The 16,149-nt window shown below is 53.0% G+C and overlaps 1 protein-coding gene across 1 annotated transcript in view; it reads right to left on the minus strand.

Annotated features, from left to right (window-relative positions):
• Positions 1-15,604, minus strand: part of Timp2 (TIMP metallopeptidase inhibitor 2) — a 50,072-nt gene extending 34,468 nt beyond the window's left edge. The window contains exon 1 of the mRNA XM_057775890.1: positions 15,199-15,604. Within this exon, the coding sequence (XP_057631873.1) occupies positions 15,199-15,328 (130 nt within the window). The 5' untranslated portion in view covers positions 15,329-15,604. The remainder of the gene's footprint in view (positions 1-15,198) is intronic.
• Positions 15,605-16,149: the final 545 nt, after the last annotated feature.

Consider the following 16,149-nt stretch of genomic DNA (forward strand, 5'->3'; position numbering starts at 1 on the left):
TGCCTGCAAGCGTGTCTGTGTTAAGGTGTCAGATCCCCTGGAACTTGAGATACAGACAGTTGTGAGCTGCCATGTGGGTGTTAGGAGTTGAACCTGGGTCCTCTAGAAGAGCAGTCAGTGCTCCCAATTGCAGAGCCAACTCTCCAGGTGCCCCCCACCCCACCTCTTTTACAGAAGCCTGGCACCACAAGAATAAATATTTAGCAATTGAATCTGACATAAAAGCAATGAGGGGTACAGGGATCCGTGGCCCTAGCTGGTGTCAGGGACCCAAGCTTTTGACTCTAAGCTCACACATGCTAAAACACAACACTCATGGGGTGGTGATGACCCACAAGTAAGAAAATTAGCTGGCAGGTTCAATCTTAGACGGTTCTTTTTGTTTTTTTTTGTTTTTTGAGACAGAGTTTCTCTGTGGTTTTGGAGCCTGTCCTGGAACTAGCTCTTGTAGACCAGGCTGGTCTCGAACTCACAGTGATCCGCTTGCCTCTGCCTCCCAAGTGCTGGGATTAAAGGCGTGCGCCACCACCGCCCGGCCTTAGACGGTTCTTGCGTGGCTCTGTTGAGATTGGGTCTCACTCTAGGCTAATCTGTAACTTGAGACCCTCCTACCTCAGCCTTTCCAGGGCTAAGATTATAGGCCTTGTGCCACCAGGCCCAGAGCATAGTATTTTTCAACAGAGTGTGTTCCTAGCCAAATCTAACATGACAAAATGGAACAGGAATACATCCAAATCTCACCAAATTCGGCGATCAGTGTGGAGGCTTGGGAGACCAAAGAACTGCCTGTGGCTGGGAGCCACATAGACACCCAAAGCACCAGTATGGGTTCTACCTGTAGCCAGAGAAGAATCTAACCTGTTCTTGACAGCCTAGACAGCCCTGGACAGCCTTGGACACAGAGGGACAGAGGGACATTGTGGTCAAAGCACTGTTGCACCCTGTCTGCACAGCCAGGATGCCTCAGCAGCAGAAGAGATGGTCTGTGTCATTGAGAATGGTACCTGGACCTAAGGGAGCTTAGCCAACATCTAAGATGAAGACAACGGCCAAGGTATAGGAAACTGGCAGGCAGACATGGGTCTGTGACTTTAAAGGGATGAGGAATAGCAACGAATGGACAAGTGACAAGGTCACAAGATAATTAATTAAAGGCACAAGAGGGACTGAGGAGATGACTCAGTCAGTAAAGCTCTTGCTGTCTCAACATGAAGACCTGAGTGTGGTTCTCTGGCACCCATGTCAAGTAGCTGGGCACGGCAGTTCATGCCTGCAACCAGTGTAGGGGAGGCAGAGACCGATAGGTAGATCCTCTGGAGCTCACAGGCCAGCCAGTGTATCCAAACTGGTGAGCTCCAGGTTCAGTGACAGACCCTGTCTCAGAGTATATGGTAGAGAGAAAACAGGGAAGACACCTGATATGAGCCTCTGGCATGTACAAAACCCAACAAACAAATCAAAAGCACAGTGTGAGCCAGGTCTGGTGGCACACGCCTTTAATCCCAGCACTCGGGAGGCAGACACAGGAGGATGGCCAGCCTGATCTACAGAGTGAGCTCCAGGACAGCCAGGGCTACACAGAGAAACAGGAGCTGAGAAAGAACAGCTGGAAGAAGTGTTGGAAGAGCAAGGAAGAACCAGATGTGGAAGACTTTCTCCCAGAATATTCTGGATTAGGAGGAAAGCAGGATGGAAGAAGGAGACGCCAACAAGGAACTCAATGACGAAAGCCAGAGGCCTCCGCAGGCCTGAGGAGCAGGGAGGAGTCTGGGTGGCATGCTATGTGCCCAGGAAAGGATCTGAACGCTGTTGCCTCAGTCCCTCATCTGTGAAGTGTGTGATGGCAGCCTCCCCCATCACTGTGAGGACTACCCAGATGTGCGGCCAGTCATGTAGGGATAGGGTGGTACTTACTGTGTGTGTCTCCAGATGACCAAGCCAGACCACCGAGGAGGACACATTACAGTGAGGCAAGGGTTGGTCGGGCAAAAGGAAACACTTTCCAAAGGGCTGTCTTGAAATCATTGGGTAGGCAGTGAGACACCCATCACTGGAGGCATCCAAGCCAAGCCCAGGTGAAATAAACATCAGAAATATGTTTAAGCCCATTTCTCTGAGTTCTAGCTTCTATGCCTCAGAGTGTGTTGTCCCGTACCCCGTTTCTGGCACTTCCTCACCTAGCTAAGGTCTAGAGGGGTCTTTCCTAAAGTTGCTGGGCTGGGTGGAGTAGCAGAGCCAGCAACTCCGCTAGGCGAGGGCCTGGTGAAACATAAGTCCTGCCTAAGATCATAGCAGTTTTTTCTCCAAATCCTAGGGGTGTGGCTACATATCGACATTTTACCATCTCCTCAAACCCCACCGGGACCGGGTGGGCTCTACCAGGCTAAGAAAGTTGGGCAGCCAGCTAAGGGGGTGAAGGACAAGCTCATATTTCCAAAGATATACCTTGTCGCAAAGCTGACCTCTGACCTCAGAGTTTGGGCATCCACCAACCAAGAGGGGCACTTACAACTGATCCAGCTGGTGCCTTACTAAATATAGGGGTGGTGCTCACCGCCTGCTTTCCAAGTCCCTAGCCAGGTCAGGGGCGCCCACACCAGCTGCCACTCTTGCTCTGTCATGATGTCCCTCCCACTCCTCAAGGCAGCTATAGAGTCTCCCCAAGCTGCAGCCCCTACTCTCAGCACCTAGTCATCCTTACAGAACTTGGCCTGGGCATGGGGCCAAGAACCCCCCTCCCAGAGGAGAAGGGGCAGATATCACACTCTTACAATCTTGTCTTAAGGTGGTCCACGTGGGGTCTCAGGGGTCACTGACCCAGGTTAGCTGGAATCACCACTCCCCAGCTCTTTCAGCAGCCCAGTATCTGCCCTGGCTGGTTAACTATGGGAGGCTGTTGCCATGGGGACTGCAGAGCTGTTGTGCTGTGACATCATCCGCAGGGGTGAGGTCAGGGATAGAGACAGACCAGTGAGAGGACAAAGGTTCAGGGGAGAAAAGCAATCACAGATTTGTCTAAAGCGGCAGGGGTCGTGAGCTTTTTGGAGGTGCCTGTTTGAAGAGGTTTTGACAAACAGAGGCCATGCCATACAGAAACTCTCAGATCACAGCCACAGCGACATAGAGGGCACCCTCCCTCACCCAGCTGACAACATCACGACCTCTCCCTCCACCCTAGCTGTCAGAACACTAAGATGACAGACTTCAAGGACTCAAGGACAAATTCTTCCCACACCTTCTTCCATAGAGACAGCAGCTGGCTGGACTTGGTCAGAGGGCATATGGGTTACTTCCCAACAGCTCTGGGGACTCTGACTGAGGCAGGTGAAGGAAGAATCTTAGCTCTGCCCCCCTCTGTCACTCATAACCCTACAAAACTCAAAGTCTGACATGCTTGACTATGTTTCTAGGGCTGGAACATCCTCTAAAAACGGGACCACTGGACTGTGGTTAAGTTTGCGGAATGTGACTTGATAAGGAGTCAAGCGTTTCCTCCATCGAGGAAAAGTGAGCCGAGGTGTGGGACTCTCGGAGAGCATAGGATCGCGGGACAGCTGATCCTGGAACCCAGAGCTTTGACTGGGTTGGACGAGCTCTGGGAGGGGCCACTGGTCAGGGGGACTTTCTCCACCAAAGCCTCCTGTTTTTCTGGTCCCTTTCCTCACACCCTGGTGATGGTTTATTTTCTATGACAACTTGACCAAGCTAAGGGATACCCAGCTAGACAATGAACTAAGGGACACCCAGCAAGTTGGTTAATCTAGAGCCATTTCTGGACACGATTAGCTTTGAACCAGGCTTCCTGGGCTACCCGGAGCAAGCTTGAGGGCTCAGAAGAAGGGAGCATTCTTTCTCTGCTCGGGCGTGGACATTCATCTGTTGCCTGCAGCACTAGGGCTCCTGGCTCCCCATCCTTTGCACTCTAGGCTCACTCCATCCTGGCTCCCCATCCTTTGCGCTCTAGGCTCACTCCATCCACCTCCATTCTTCAGTCTTTGAACACAGACAAAGCCACATCCCTGCTTTCTGGCCTGCAATGGTGGCTTGCAGTCTATCACGGTGGGAGCCCATTCCCGCATCAAACCCTGGGCCTTCTCTCCTGGTTGAATCTGCTTCTTTGGGGAACTCATGGATACAGTCCTGGGATAGGCTTTTGTGTCTCTTTCTCCTTGCCCCTCGTCTCACATCTTCAGTTAGAGAAAAGGGCCTGGACATAGAATATGCTGGTGGTTCCTGATAAGTGGCTCTTTTGGCCTGCCCCAAACTGCTCACGGCTTCCGGTTCCCATTGCTACCCTCTCTAGGTCTGTTTGGGAATGACGGTGATACTGCCACAACCAGCCCTGCTGCACCTGTGCTCTCCTGACACGAGCCCCAGACTCTGAATAAACCCAGTAGACAGGCTGGGAGCTGGAGAGAGCACTAGCTGGGTCAGCAGGAGGACCTATGTTTGAGCTCCAGCAGAATGGGAAAAGGCTTAGGGTGGGAAGGGGGTGAGGTGGGGGTGGAGACACATGCTGGCAATTCCTGTGCTGAGGAGGTCCAGACAATAGGTGGACCCCATGAGGGTCACTGACCAGCACCCACAAAAAACATCACCAACAGAATCCCCCAAATATCCATGCTGCTAAACAGCACAGGTCACACTGGCCAGGCCAGGTCATGTCTAGAGAGTGCCTGGTTGATGTCTGCCTGTTATTAGGCAATCACAGAAGTACTAACTTAAAAAAAAAAAAATCCATGTATAATCAAGTCCATTTTAGGAAATTGAAAAAATGTACTTGCAAACAGGAATCTGATTCCCTCACATGTCCTCACTTTTACATTTTAATTTAAAATATCTATCCATGCCAGGCTGGGGGAGGCACGCTCAGTGTTAGAGTGGCTTACGGAGGAGGTCCCCAGTTCACCTCGCACCACACAGCACGTGAAGGACTAGCCTCATCTGTTACCTGCAGGACACCTGACGCCGCACTTACTAGTGGCCCCAGGTACTATACATCCAGGTGATTCTGACCTTTTCCCCCGACAAGAAAGACTGAATAAACTTGTGACCAAATGTTTTCTGGTGTCTGTTACCAATTCTCTCTCTCTCTTAAAAAAAAAATTCCTGGATACAAGCTTATTTTTATAATCTTGATTGCTCTGCCAGCACGCCCATGGGAGACTCCAGAAGGCGTAGGTTGAGACACAACATCTTTGTCACCAAGCCTCCACAAGGACACCCAGCCTCCTGCTCCCCTCCCCCAAGGAACAGCACCCTTGTATCCAAAGCCGGGAGCCTGCTCCTGCTTGAGTCTCTAGGGACTCCTGGCCCTACCACTGTCCTGGTGACCGTGGACAAGTCACAGACCTTCCTGCTCCATCTTCTGAGGGTAGAGTGGAGAGAAGCCAAGCTGGGTTCACGTGTCCCCAAGGAAAAGGAGTCACTGTGTGCTCCCGTCCACAGCTTGAAGGGGAGACTGCCTCTTCTGGCACTTTTGTCCCCATAGCCTCTGGGCAGAGGCCACAGGTTTCCCAGGAGGTGAGAGTCCTGGAAGGGGACAGCGGGGCTGACATCTGTGGAGCCCATCGGGACACATTTTGAAGCTTGACTCGTCAGCGCCTTCTTTACTACACTCTCAGGGTTTGTTAGCCTGAGAGGCATAGAGTAGGGACTCCATCAGCCAAGCGACTCTAAAGTCAGGGCCTCTCCAGATACCTCCCGCTTCCTTGGTTAAGAACCAGCAGGTCGGGGTCCCAGCCAGGTCTCTGTTATGACGATAGGTGCCTGGCGAAGGTTGCTTCTATCACAACAAGCTCTGCTATCTCTGCAGTAGGTGGTTAGACTCCAACAGGGTGTCAGGAAAGTCAGAACCACCTGCAGCCGCAGGTCAGAAAGGGGGCAAAAGCTGTCTCAAGTCACATGCGGATCCTCAAGACACACTGACGAGACCCCTGGGACTCTATATCCACAGGAAAATCTGCACAGAGAACCAGGCTTTTGTTATGAAGCCTCCCTCCCACCTCTCCCCTCTTCTAGGTGCCCAGAGCAGGCTGGGAGAACTTAACTGCAGCTTCGGGGTCCACTTGGAGAATAGCCCCACAGGCATCCTTTCTCAAGCCATCCTGGTTGTTCTGGAAATTACAGATCAGGTAACCTGATGGATACCATACCACACAAACCAGAAACCTGCACCTGTATCACTGAGGCCAAGGAGAAAAAAAAATTTTCTACAAAGGACAGACTGTTGAGGACTCAGGCTTTGAGGGTCTAAATAATCTCCGCCATACTTGTCCAACCCCCGCTGTGGCTGTATAATACAACACAGACAATGCCCAATCTCTATAAAGCTTTATTTAAAATGGGTAGTCTGTCCAGCATGGGAGTAAATTTGCCAACCACAGAAAGAGGCCCGGAAAGTGTCAGGATATCAGCTGTCTTCTGTGAGGCTGTGTCACCACTGAGACTGCACCAGATGTCTCGGTGCAATGTGACTGTCACACACACGGAAGGACCAGTTCCTCTGGGAAAAGGCACAGACTGAGGCTACCCTGGAAGGCTCAGATGAGGTGACCTTTGCTCTGGGTGCTGTGAAGTAGACAGAAGTCATCTTGGAAGGGCCTTAGGATCCACTAAACCACATGCTTTAAACACTCATGATGTGTATGGACGTGCGTATGTGCGTGTGAGTGCGGGACACACAGCAGCCAGAAGAGGATGTAGGGTCCTCCGAGTTAGAGCTACAGGCAGTTTTGAGTTTCTCGCCATGGATGCTGGGAGCCAAACTCCGGTTCTCTAGAAGAGCAGTATGCACTCCTAACCCCTGAGCCATCTTTCCAGCTCCCGTGAACTGCGCACTTTAATGGGGTGAAATGTATGCTGCTTGAATCATACCTTACTAATGAAAGACGCTGACAAACAGCCCTTGTCAGAGACAGAGAAATGCAGAGGTCTCAAGGCAATGCCTAGAAGCCAATCCATGGAGGAAGGAATGCTCAGCCTCTTGAGAATTGTCTTCTGACTACAGAGTACGTATGCGAGCACACGCGAGCACACACACACACACTTTTAAGAAAAAAAAGCCAGGGGACTGTCAGCAAATTCATCAATTCAGTAGCTGCCTCTGAAAACAAGGATAGAAGCCAGCTGCCCACTTGTCTGATGGTGAGGTCCCACCCTCAGACTGGGTGGTGGCTGTGGAGGCCTGGTCCGATCCAAGGCCTTTCTTGAGGTCCTGCTGCTTGGAGAAGTTCCCCTGTCTAAGACCAGGAATACACTTGGCTGAGCTAGTGAGAGCCTGGGGCCAGGGCTGTGGGGGAGCTCCATCTCGGATCCTGAGAACCCAACCATCCCGAGACTGGAGTTATCAGTCTCACGGCCACTGTGTATTCCATCTATAAAGTCATGTGCTCCATTGTGCAACATTGCTTGATTAGCTTCTTGTTGCGTCTCATTGTATAAGAGCTTTCTGCTGACTCTGTCCCATTCCCCCACACACCCCCAAACAGTATCTAAGATGCTGTACTTCATAAGAAACTTGCTTGGCATGAGACCTCCCAAGCCCAGCTTTCTGAGTTCCTTATCTTCTCATCTCCTGTCCCTCCTTAGGACCCCATCACTGAAGAATGATCTGCTGGTCCAGGTCAGGTGGCAGAACTCTTTGACCTTTTGACCTGGGTGTCCACTTCATACTATTGCTAAAAGGGATCCCAAGCATGTTCATGTTAAAACCAGGCACCACACTGGGCAAGAACCGAGTAACCACGTTCCATACAAAGGCTGCACCTGGGCTTGTAGAACTGACCCACTCCGGACCTGTTTCTGGATCAGAGATATGAATCTGTGCCACCGCAAACAACCAAGCTCATATTCAGTCTCTGCCAACAAACAGACAGGCAAACCTCGTGAAATCATCTGCCACACGGCACTCCATCCCTCCTTCACGTACGTGCGTCACCTGGCCTGCTCCCAGAGACCACTCCCAAGTCAACCTAGAAACACTCCCCTTGAACTGCTTCCTAGACAGCCGTCTCCTACCCACAGGGCCATGAATCCCTCCTTTATCAGCCTGGGTCTTGGGGATTTTGTTGCGTGTGTGAGTCTGTGTGTGTGTGTGCGTGCGTGTGTGTGACTGCATGTGGTACACATGTAGAGGTCAGAGGACAACTTCGTGGAGTTAGTTCACTCCTTCTACCTTTACATGGATCCCAGGGCTTGAACTCAGGTTGCCAGGTTTGCACGGCAGGTCCTTGATCACTGAGCCATTTTGTCAGCCCTGGGCCTTGGATTTTATCCTATGCAAAAGGGGGGTGACAAAGTGGATGAAGAGGATGAATATCAGGAAGCGGGGGTGGGGGCGGGTATGGTTCTTCCAGCACATGTTACCAAACTTGCTGTCGCTGTCACCTGTCTTTCCTCCCAGGACCCTGGCTGCCACCTGTTCCCCCCTGGACATCAGGTTTCTTCTTTGTTTTCTCTACTGTGTGATACCTGCATCTCAGCCCTGAGTTTTGCCTGAGAGCTAATGAGGATTGAGAGGCAGATCCAGCTCAGTGTTAATGGCCTGGCTGCCACCACCAGCAGGCTCTGCTCTGGACCTGGTTAGCCTCTATCTTCCCTTCCATCACCCACAACCTAAGAGAGGCAAGAATAACTTACTGTCTCCATTTTGGAGACTGGACTAGAGTTGGGGGACTCAAGTCCAAGGTCACGGAGCTGGTCTCTGGCCTTCAGAACCAACCTCTGGCCACATTTTGCTGTAAATGCAGGCGCCCCGCCCTTACTGGCTCCTCCTCCATTTCCTGTTCTCTCCGCGGCTCCCTTCCCTCTACATTTTCCACAGTCTGCTAAAGAGCTGACTGGGCACTTCCTCATCCAGGCCCATAGCCCAACAGAACTCCCAAAGCCCTGTCCGCCTGACCATCTGACCAGGCTAGGAAACACCTGCCTGCCCACCAAGGGGGTGGGTGTCAGTGGCAAAGCTCCTTTCATCCATAGAGTTACCCCAAGCTCAGGTGCTGGCACTGCCCCCTGGCTCACTAGATTGTTCCCACAGGCTCCTGCCTCCGCACAGTGTCTAACCAAGCCTCCCTAGGTTCCACTGACTGGACCCCAGGCCCTGCTGCTTCCCACAGGCTCAGTAACCTTTCCTCAGTCATCCACTTTCTCAACCAGCTCAACTATGCTAGCTCTTTTGTGCCCTCAACTGCCCCAGGCCACTCCGTCTCTGTTGCAGCTGCCTTGACCTAGAAGGTTATCTGGTTGATAAGAGCCACACCTCAGGATTGCCCAGAGCTCTATTCTAATCCCTCCCCCGCCCCATCCAACAGATTCCTGTCTGTCACGAGGCAATGAGCAAGATCACTGAGGTGCTATATTCCAGTCTTCACTTCCCTCAAGAAGGTTGTGTGGCTGACTAACCCTTTGAAAATTTCCTGGAGCACCTGCTGCGGAGCTTTGTGTGTGGTCAGCAACCCAAATGTAACTACTCAATTGTACATGCTTAGAGGAATAAACCACGAGAGAAGCAGTGGAGGAGCGTGGGTTTCTAAGTCACATAGCCACATGAGTGTGGAGGCTCATGTGTCTAAGCCACACAATCATGCTGAGCCCATGGGTGTCTAAGCTACACATCCGCACAGCCACATGGGCCCACGGGTGTCTAAGTCACACAGTCACACCATGCCCTCCATACACTGGATTGAGATCATCCTCAGAACCCAGGATTGGCCAGCACTGATCAAGATCTAAGCAGAAAAGCAGTTGCAGTTACCAAGGAAGGGTTCCTTCTTCAAGACGTCCACATATACAGACCCCTCTTCATAAAGCTACCCCTCACAGGGCAGTGGTGGTGAATGCCTTTGGTCCCAGCACTTGGGAGGCAAAGGCAGAAGGATCTCTTAGTTGGAGGCCAGCCTGGTCTGCAGAGTGAGTTCCAGGACAGCAGGGGCTGCATGTAGAAACCTGTCTCAAAAAAAAAAAAAAATCTACCCCTCAATTTGCATGATAGATATGCTCCCGATCTGCCTTTTGAGGGACCCCAAAGCTTTGACATGGCCATCTGACACAGCCCATCAGGGAGTAGCTCATTGTGTGGGAGTCCCCTTCCTTCCACTCCTGCACAGTGGAGCAATGATAGAGACCCAGCAAGCTGGGACAGCAGGTTGTATGGATCCCAGCCAGCTCAGGCTGGGGGTGGGGGTGTTCAGCTGAATGTGTTCCAAGCAGCTGAGGACTGCAGTTGCTGGCTCTACATCACAGCCTCTCCTGACACACTGAGCCTATTGGTCACGCTTGGTCCAGAAATCTACCATCTTCCCTATTCTTTGACCAGCTCTCCTCCTGACATCTTAGGCATCTCATCTGCTGAATTCCCCTCCACCACACCTGGGGCCACTCATAGGCTTCACTGTTCTTATCCAGACCTGGCAACCAAACCAAGACCCTGGCCAAGTGCTCTTATTGGATACATTGCCATTAGACATTGTATCAGATAGGTCTCCATTAGACATTGTATCAGATAGGTCTCCATTAGACATTGTATCAGATAGGTCACCATTAGACATTGTATCGGAATTAACATGACTCTCACCACTCCATCCCTAACCTCTGCTGCTGTCACATTGCCTTGGGGACCCCACTGCTTGGCACCAGCATGGGCAGAACACCAGCAGAACTGCCTGGACGGTCTTAAAAATCCCAATGTCCACACCCAAGTTCCAGGTGTTGATGATTCTGGCCACCAATCTACAGCCTGTGTGTCCTTGGGAACTTGCTGTGGGTCCGCTGTTGGACAGAAGGCACCATATGATCAGTCAGAGTGACAACACATAACCCCAATCTGCACCAGCCACTTCCTGCCGCTTCCTCGGCCACTGTGAATGTATCATTCTCTCATCTCAATCCAGCCCATCCACTAAGTATGCTCCAATTGACACCATCAAGGTGCATTTAGCTATGCCTGCAGCATCCTTTCTCAGTCTGTGTCTGCATTGCCTATGCTCCATGTCTCATTTTCTTCCTCTGGAGAAATACCATCCTAGCCATGAGCTGCCTGCCCCTGGGGGTGTGTGTGCATGCTAGTAGCATGTGAGCATGCACCAGGGGCAGGAGAGCATGTATTGCAAGCATTTGAGCCTAGCTCCAGGGTTGGGGAAGGACTCCTGCCTCCTGCATGATCCCTCCTCCATCTGCCAGACTGCCCATACCTTTCTCCTTCCTTCTGTTTTGCTTCTTTCTCCCCTTGCTGTTCTCTCTCTCTCTCTCTCTCTCTCTCTCTCTCTCTCTCTCTCTCTCTCTCTCTCTCTCCCTCCCCCCCTTGAGATTCCTGGAGTCTTGAAACACATCTCTCAAATGTGTTCCAATGCAAGTGGTCCACAGCCTTAGGCATTAGGCTTAAGTCCCCCACCAGATCCAGCCAGCTGCTCCTCCTACCTAAAGAGCCATCTAGAGTTCATGCTAAAAGCCACCTGGAGACCCAAACGAAGGTGAGGAGGAGGAAGGCTGAGACCCAGTCTATCTGCAGGCCAGTGCAGGAGCACTTGACCATCACACCAGGAGATTGGAATTTCAGAGGCCTGAGCAGGTCCCATGCTTTCACTGAGCTCAGCGATGTGGTGTGGGAGGGTCCACACCTCCCTGCTTGATTGACACATCATTCCTCTATAGCTCCAAGCCTGGGAGTTGCCAAGGACTCAGATCCCAGACCCTGCCCAGCAGAATATCTCCACCCAGAATACAAGTCAAAGTGTTCCCACAGCCCCCTCCTCAGCAGCCATTAGCATCCTTCCCCTTTGTAACTTGCAAATCCATTTCAAATTGCTATGTGCTTACTCCTGAATTTGGCAAGTTCATCACTTAAGTTAATCATTTTCATGAACAGCACAAAGTCTGACTTTCTTTACACCTTCCACTGGCTACCTGCTGGCAGTTGGCAAGGGTCTGCGTGTGCCTGCTAACCTTTAAACCCACCTCTGCTATCCCCTGCCCTGGTGTTAGAGCTTCCTCCTCCTAGTGGCTCATTTCTCCCTTACGTCCCCGTAGCACAGAGCCAGTCACTCTGGACTTGTTGGTTGAGACAGACACGTCCAGTATGAAAACTCTATGCCTGGGGGCCCAGAGAGCCTGCTGCCAGTAGTTTCTGCAGAGAGCCACCATCCGCCAAAGTCCTGCAAAGCTCACAGCGCCTGGCGGTGCCTTGCTTTGCTTTTCCACGAGTCAACAAAGACAGAGTCATTACTGAGTGCGTGTTACATGCTTTCTGGAGTGGCCACTCCTACCTTTCTGGTCTCCATCACCACGTACACAAACACACACAGGCCCCACAGAAAGCCATTATGTCCTCACCTTGATCACCCACCATACCTGGTGGCCCTTTAGGTCTTGACTATGGCTTCAGGCCTCACTATCTGAGCAGAGGGGGTGGATTCCTCGCCCCCATTCCTGAATGCCCTTGATTCCAGAAAGCAGTCAAAGCAGGCAGAGTCTGCCAAGTAGCTCAGCAGAATCGGCCACTCCTGGTTCCGTGGCTTGCGGTAGGAGGTGAGGGAATGAGACCAGTAGTATTCCTGAGCAGCGCCAGGATGCAGACACATGTCCTATGTGTCCTGACCCAAAAGCGCAGAGACAGGGGTCTTCCAAGAGTGGGCCAGCCTTCTCTTATCCCTTCCATAAGAAGTGTTACAACTCTCTCTGCCCACCATAGCTCCAGACCTGCCATTGGCAGAGAGATCCTTCCCAGGAATCCGTTCTCGGTCAGACGCTGAGCCAGGCAGCTCGTCTGTGTGCACGCAGCAGCTACCGGAAAAGCTAGCTTTTATTAACCCCCTATGTGCACCCTTTTCAGACTCCTGGGTCATGGTTCTAGGTGTCCAAAATCTGAGATGCTTTCAAAACAACAGCAGCCCAGGACTGAGCCAGATCTTCCGTATCAGCTTGGGAACTCAAGAGAGAGCGATGGGCAGTTCTGACGTCAGCCAGACCTGGATGCCCCTCTGAGCAAGTCACAAATCTGTATCAGTTCCAGGAGGACAGAACCCTGCAGCAGGCCAAAACTGGCATGGTGGGTTCACTGCAGTTCCCTGCCCTAGGGTGTCAGCCACTTTTCAGTCCACGCTGATCAATCCTGAGAGGGGTAGGTAGGGCTAACACAGGACACCCTGGTTGTGCTGAGTTGACAGTGTCCCTCCTACAAGTCCACAACCACCAGACCCATGAATATAACCCTCTTGGGATGTCTCTGCTGATGTAATCAAGTCAAGATGGGTTCAAACAAACACTAAATCCAGTGGTTTGTGTCCTGGCTTGTGTCCTTGTAAGAGGGGGCATAGCTGTATGTAGACAAGAAGAGGAAGGGACTCATCCATTATCTACCCCCCCCCAAAAAAAAACACTAAGGAATATCGGAGTGTCACCCTCCAAACCGGGAGGAAGGCCTGGGCCACCAGCCCTGCCAGTACCTGGATTTTAGGCTTTGGAACTTTTGGATCACAAGACAATCAGTTCCATGGCTTTGGGGCACCCATTTGTGGTCATCTGTCCCAACAGCCGCAGGAGACATAGCTCTGCTATGGGATTGGGCCACTGTGCTGGGATGAGTTCAAAGTCTTGGCTTCACGGTGACTTAGATGCAATGCTTTGGACAGCAATGCTGGGAAATCTATGCAGAGGAGAGCAATGTGCAGGCAAGAAGGGGCCTCTAGGCACAGAAGCATCAGATCTCTGATCCAGACGGACTAGCATGGCTCCCAGCCTGTTGCTATCTTGTCTGGGCTAAGATGGAAGAGTCTAAGCGTCCCCCGACTTGCAGCTAGCAGTGTGGGCGTCCCGGGTCAGCTCTTTCCTACCAGGCCCCTATGAACCAGGCCTCCGAGTCCTGCCTGCTGCTTTTCTCTGAGTTCCCTACAACTTGCTGATCAGAAGTGAGGTCTCTACAAAGGGGCCTTACACAACCGTACCCCCAAAGGATGGCCCTGAGGAAACACACTAATGATTCCCTGATTGGAAAGGACTCCCTCAACCCAAAATGTTGCTGTTCATCAAGCTCAACTGGACAAAAGATCCCATTTCCCTCAAATCAGACTGCATTTGCAAACCACTCCACAGACACACCTTACGCCCTACGCCCAGGTAGGCTGAGCTAAGGAGCCCTATAGATAGGATCAGCTCAACACCCTCCAAAGAGCTAACCAGGGTGGGGCAAGGAGCCACAGAAAAGGGCATCAAGAGGGCGTTTCTGACACCTGGAGAAACAGGCACTGGCTTCAGTCTGTGTCGGAGAGGGGTACAGGATACTCAGACAGCTGGAACATAAAAGCCAAATCCGCAGAGAAGGTGGAATAGGCACCAGAACCTCACCTCCTGGATACGGGAGTTTGCCCAGCGCTGGAGAGGCCTTTTTTTTGGGGGGGGGGGGGATCAACTCCAAGTGGAGCCTCCCACTGTTACCAGTTTTTCCAGGACCACATAACTATCTATGTACCTCCTACCTGGCCAGCTAGCACCCACTCTTTGGGACAAGGAGTCCTGAGGGTAACATATATGCTGGGCAATCTAAGCAGCCGTACAATCCCATGACTCTCATAATCATAATAATGTCACCTCCCAGGCCGTGTGTGTGTGTGTGTGTGTGTGTGTGTGTGTGTGTACATTCTCGGAGGGAGGGGGGAAGTCAACAGCAGCAAATACTCCGGCTCTGGACCCTGCTTGGCCCTGTTGGTGGGGCCTTCCAGGGGACACGCAGCAGGGAAGTGGACTCCAGCAGCTTTCCTCAATCCCTCTGAGCTCACGGGATCTGCGCAGGGGGCTTCCATTCTGCCCTGCTAAACGCAAAAACTCCCCAATGGCTGCAGAGAAGCCCTCCTCATACAGCCACCCCCTCACCTGTGGAAGTTTCTTCCCGAGGTTTCTAGTCCTTTAGCCACCGCACCCCCGCGTGTCCCCTACTCCCCGCCCCAGCATTGGCGTCCCAGGGAGGCCGCCTGCCAACACCCAAGCGTTCCCTGGCTCCCTTTCCTGGGGCCGGAGCTGCTGCGGAATTTCGGTGGAATTTTGAGGTCGCCAAGCATCTCCCAGCTCAGAGAGAGAAAGAAAGAGAAACGGGGGAACGGGGGAGGGAGAAAGTGCGCTTGGGGCGTTCAGTTGCAGGATGGCAGAGGGAGCCCCAGCCAGCTGCACCGGCAGGGAGGTGGGCCGCGCGAACCGGGTACAGCCGCTTACCTACGTCTGCATTGCAAAACGCCTGTTGCGGGTGCACCGGTGAGCAGCTGCAGGCGTCGGTCCGGCGCAGCAGCGTGGCCATCAGCAGGAGGCCGAGCGCCAGCCGAAGGCTGCGGGCCGCGGCGCCCATGGCGCGCTGGGGGCCTGTGTCCGGCTGCTGTGGCGCGGGCTGGGGGGCCGGGCACGCCCCTCCTCACCTGGCCCGCTCCCCCGCGCAAACTTTCTGTCCTCTTTGTCTAGGGGGGAAGCGGCGAGGGGAGGGCGCGGGGCAGTGCACCCGGCGGAGAAGAAAGAGGCTGGGGGGCGGCGAGCGAGCGCAGCCCGGCTCGGCTCCTCCGCTGCCTTCTATGGCTGTGTTTGCTGCGGGCTCGGGCCGAGCCGCCGTTTTATTGCGCTCCGAGGATCCTCTGCTCCTCCTCTCGGTGGCTGGCGGCCAGTGCAGGCCGGGCGCTCCCAACAGCCCTCCTCCCGCGCCGCCCAGCCCTCCCCAGAACCCCGGCTTTTGTTGTGCCCAGCCTGGCACGGCTGTGGGCTTCCCGCACCACCTGGCACGCTGCGCCACAGGGCCACGCGCGCTGCGTACCTGACTGCCCGCTGAGGCCGCACCCACGTAGCCCCGGTTACCCAAAAGGACAGCTGTGCTGTGTGTTTCGCCTGATGGGCTCTGACTCTGGGTGGAATTCAGGCCTTGTCCCTCAAGACCACCAGTCCGCCCCCCACCCCTCATGACCTCCGACCCAGCCTTTTCCTCCAGCCTGGCTCCAAGTTCTTGACTTCTCTTTCTACAAGGGTAAAGTGTCTCTGGGCCAGTGTCACTCCCATTCACCCCCTTCCATGGAGAAAAGTGGAGCACTTGGAGGCCTTAGGATCTCCAAACGTCCTTGGCTAGTTGTTAAAGGGAGTCTGGGGCGTGGTTATGATGGACCAAAGAGGATATAACTGGCCAGATTG

The sequence above is a fragment of the Chionomys nivalis genome, chromosome 7 (genome assembly GCF_950005125.1).
Source record: "Chionomys nivalis chromosome 7, mChiNiv1.1, whole genome shotgun sequence".
Taxonomy (NCBI): Eukaryota; Metazoa; Chordata; class Mammalia; order Rodentia; family Cricetidae; genus Chionomys; species Chionomys nivalis.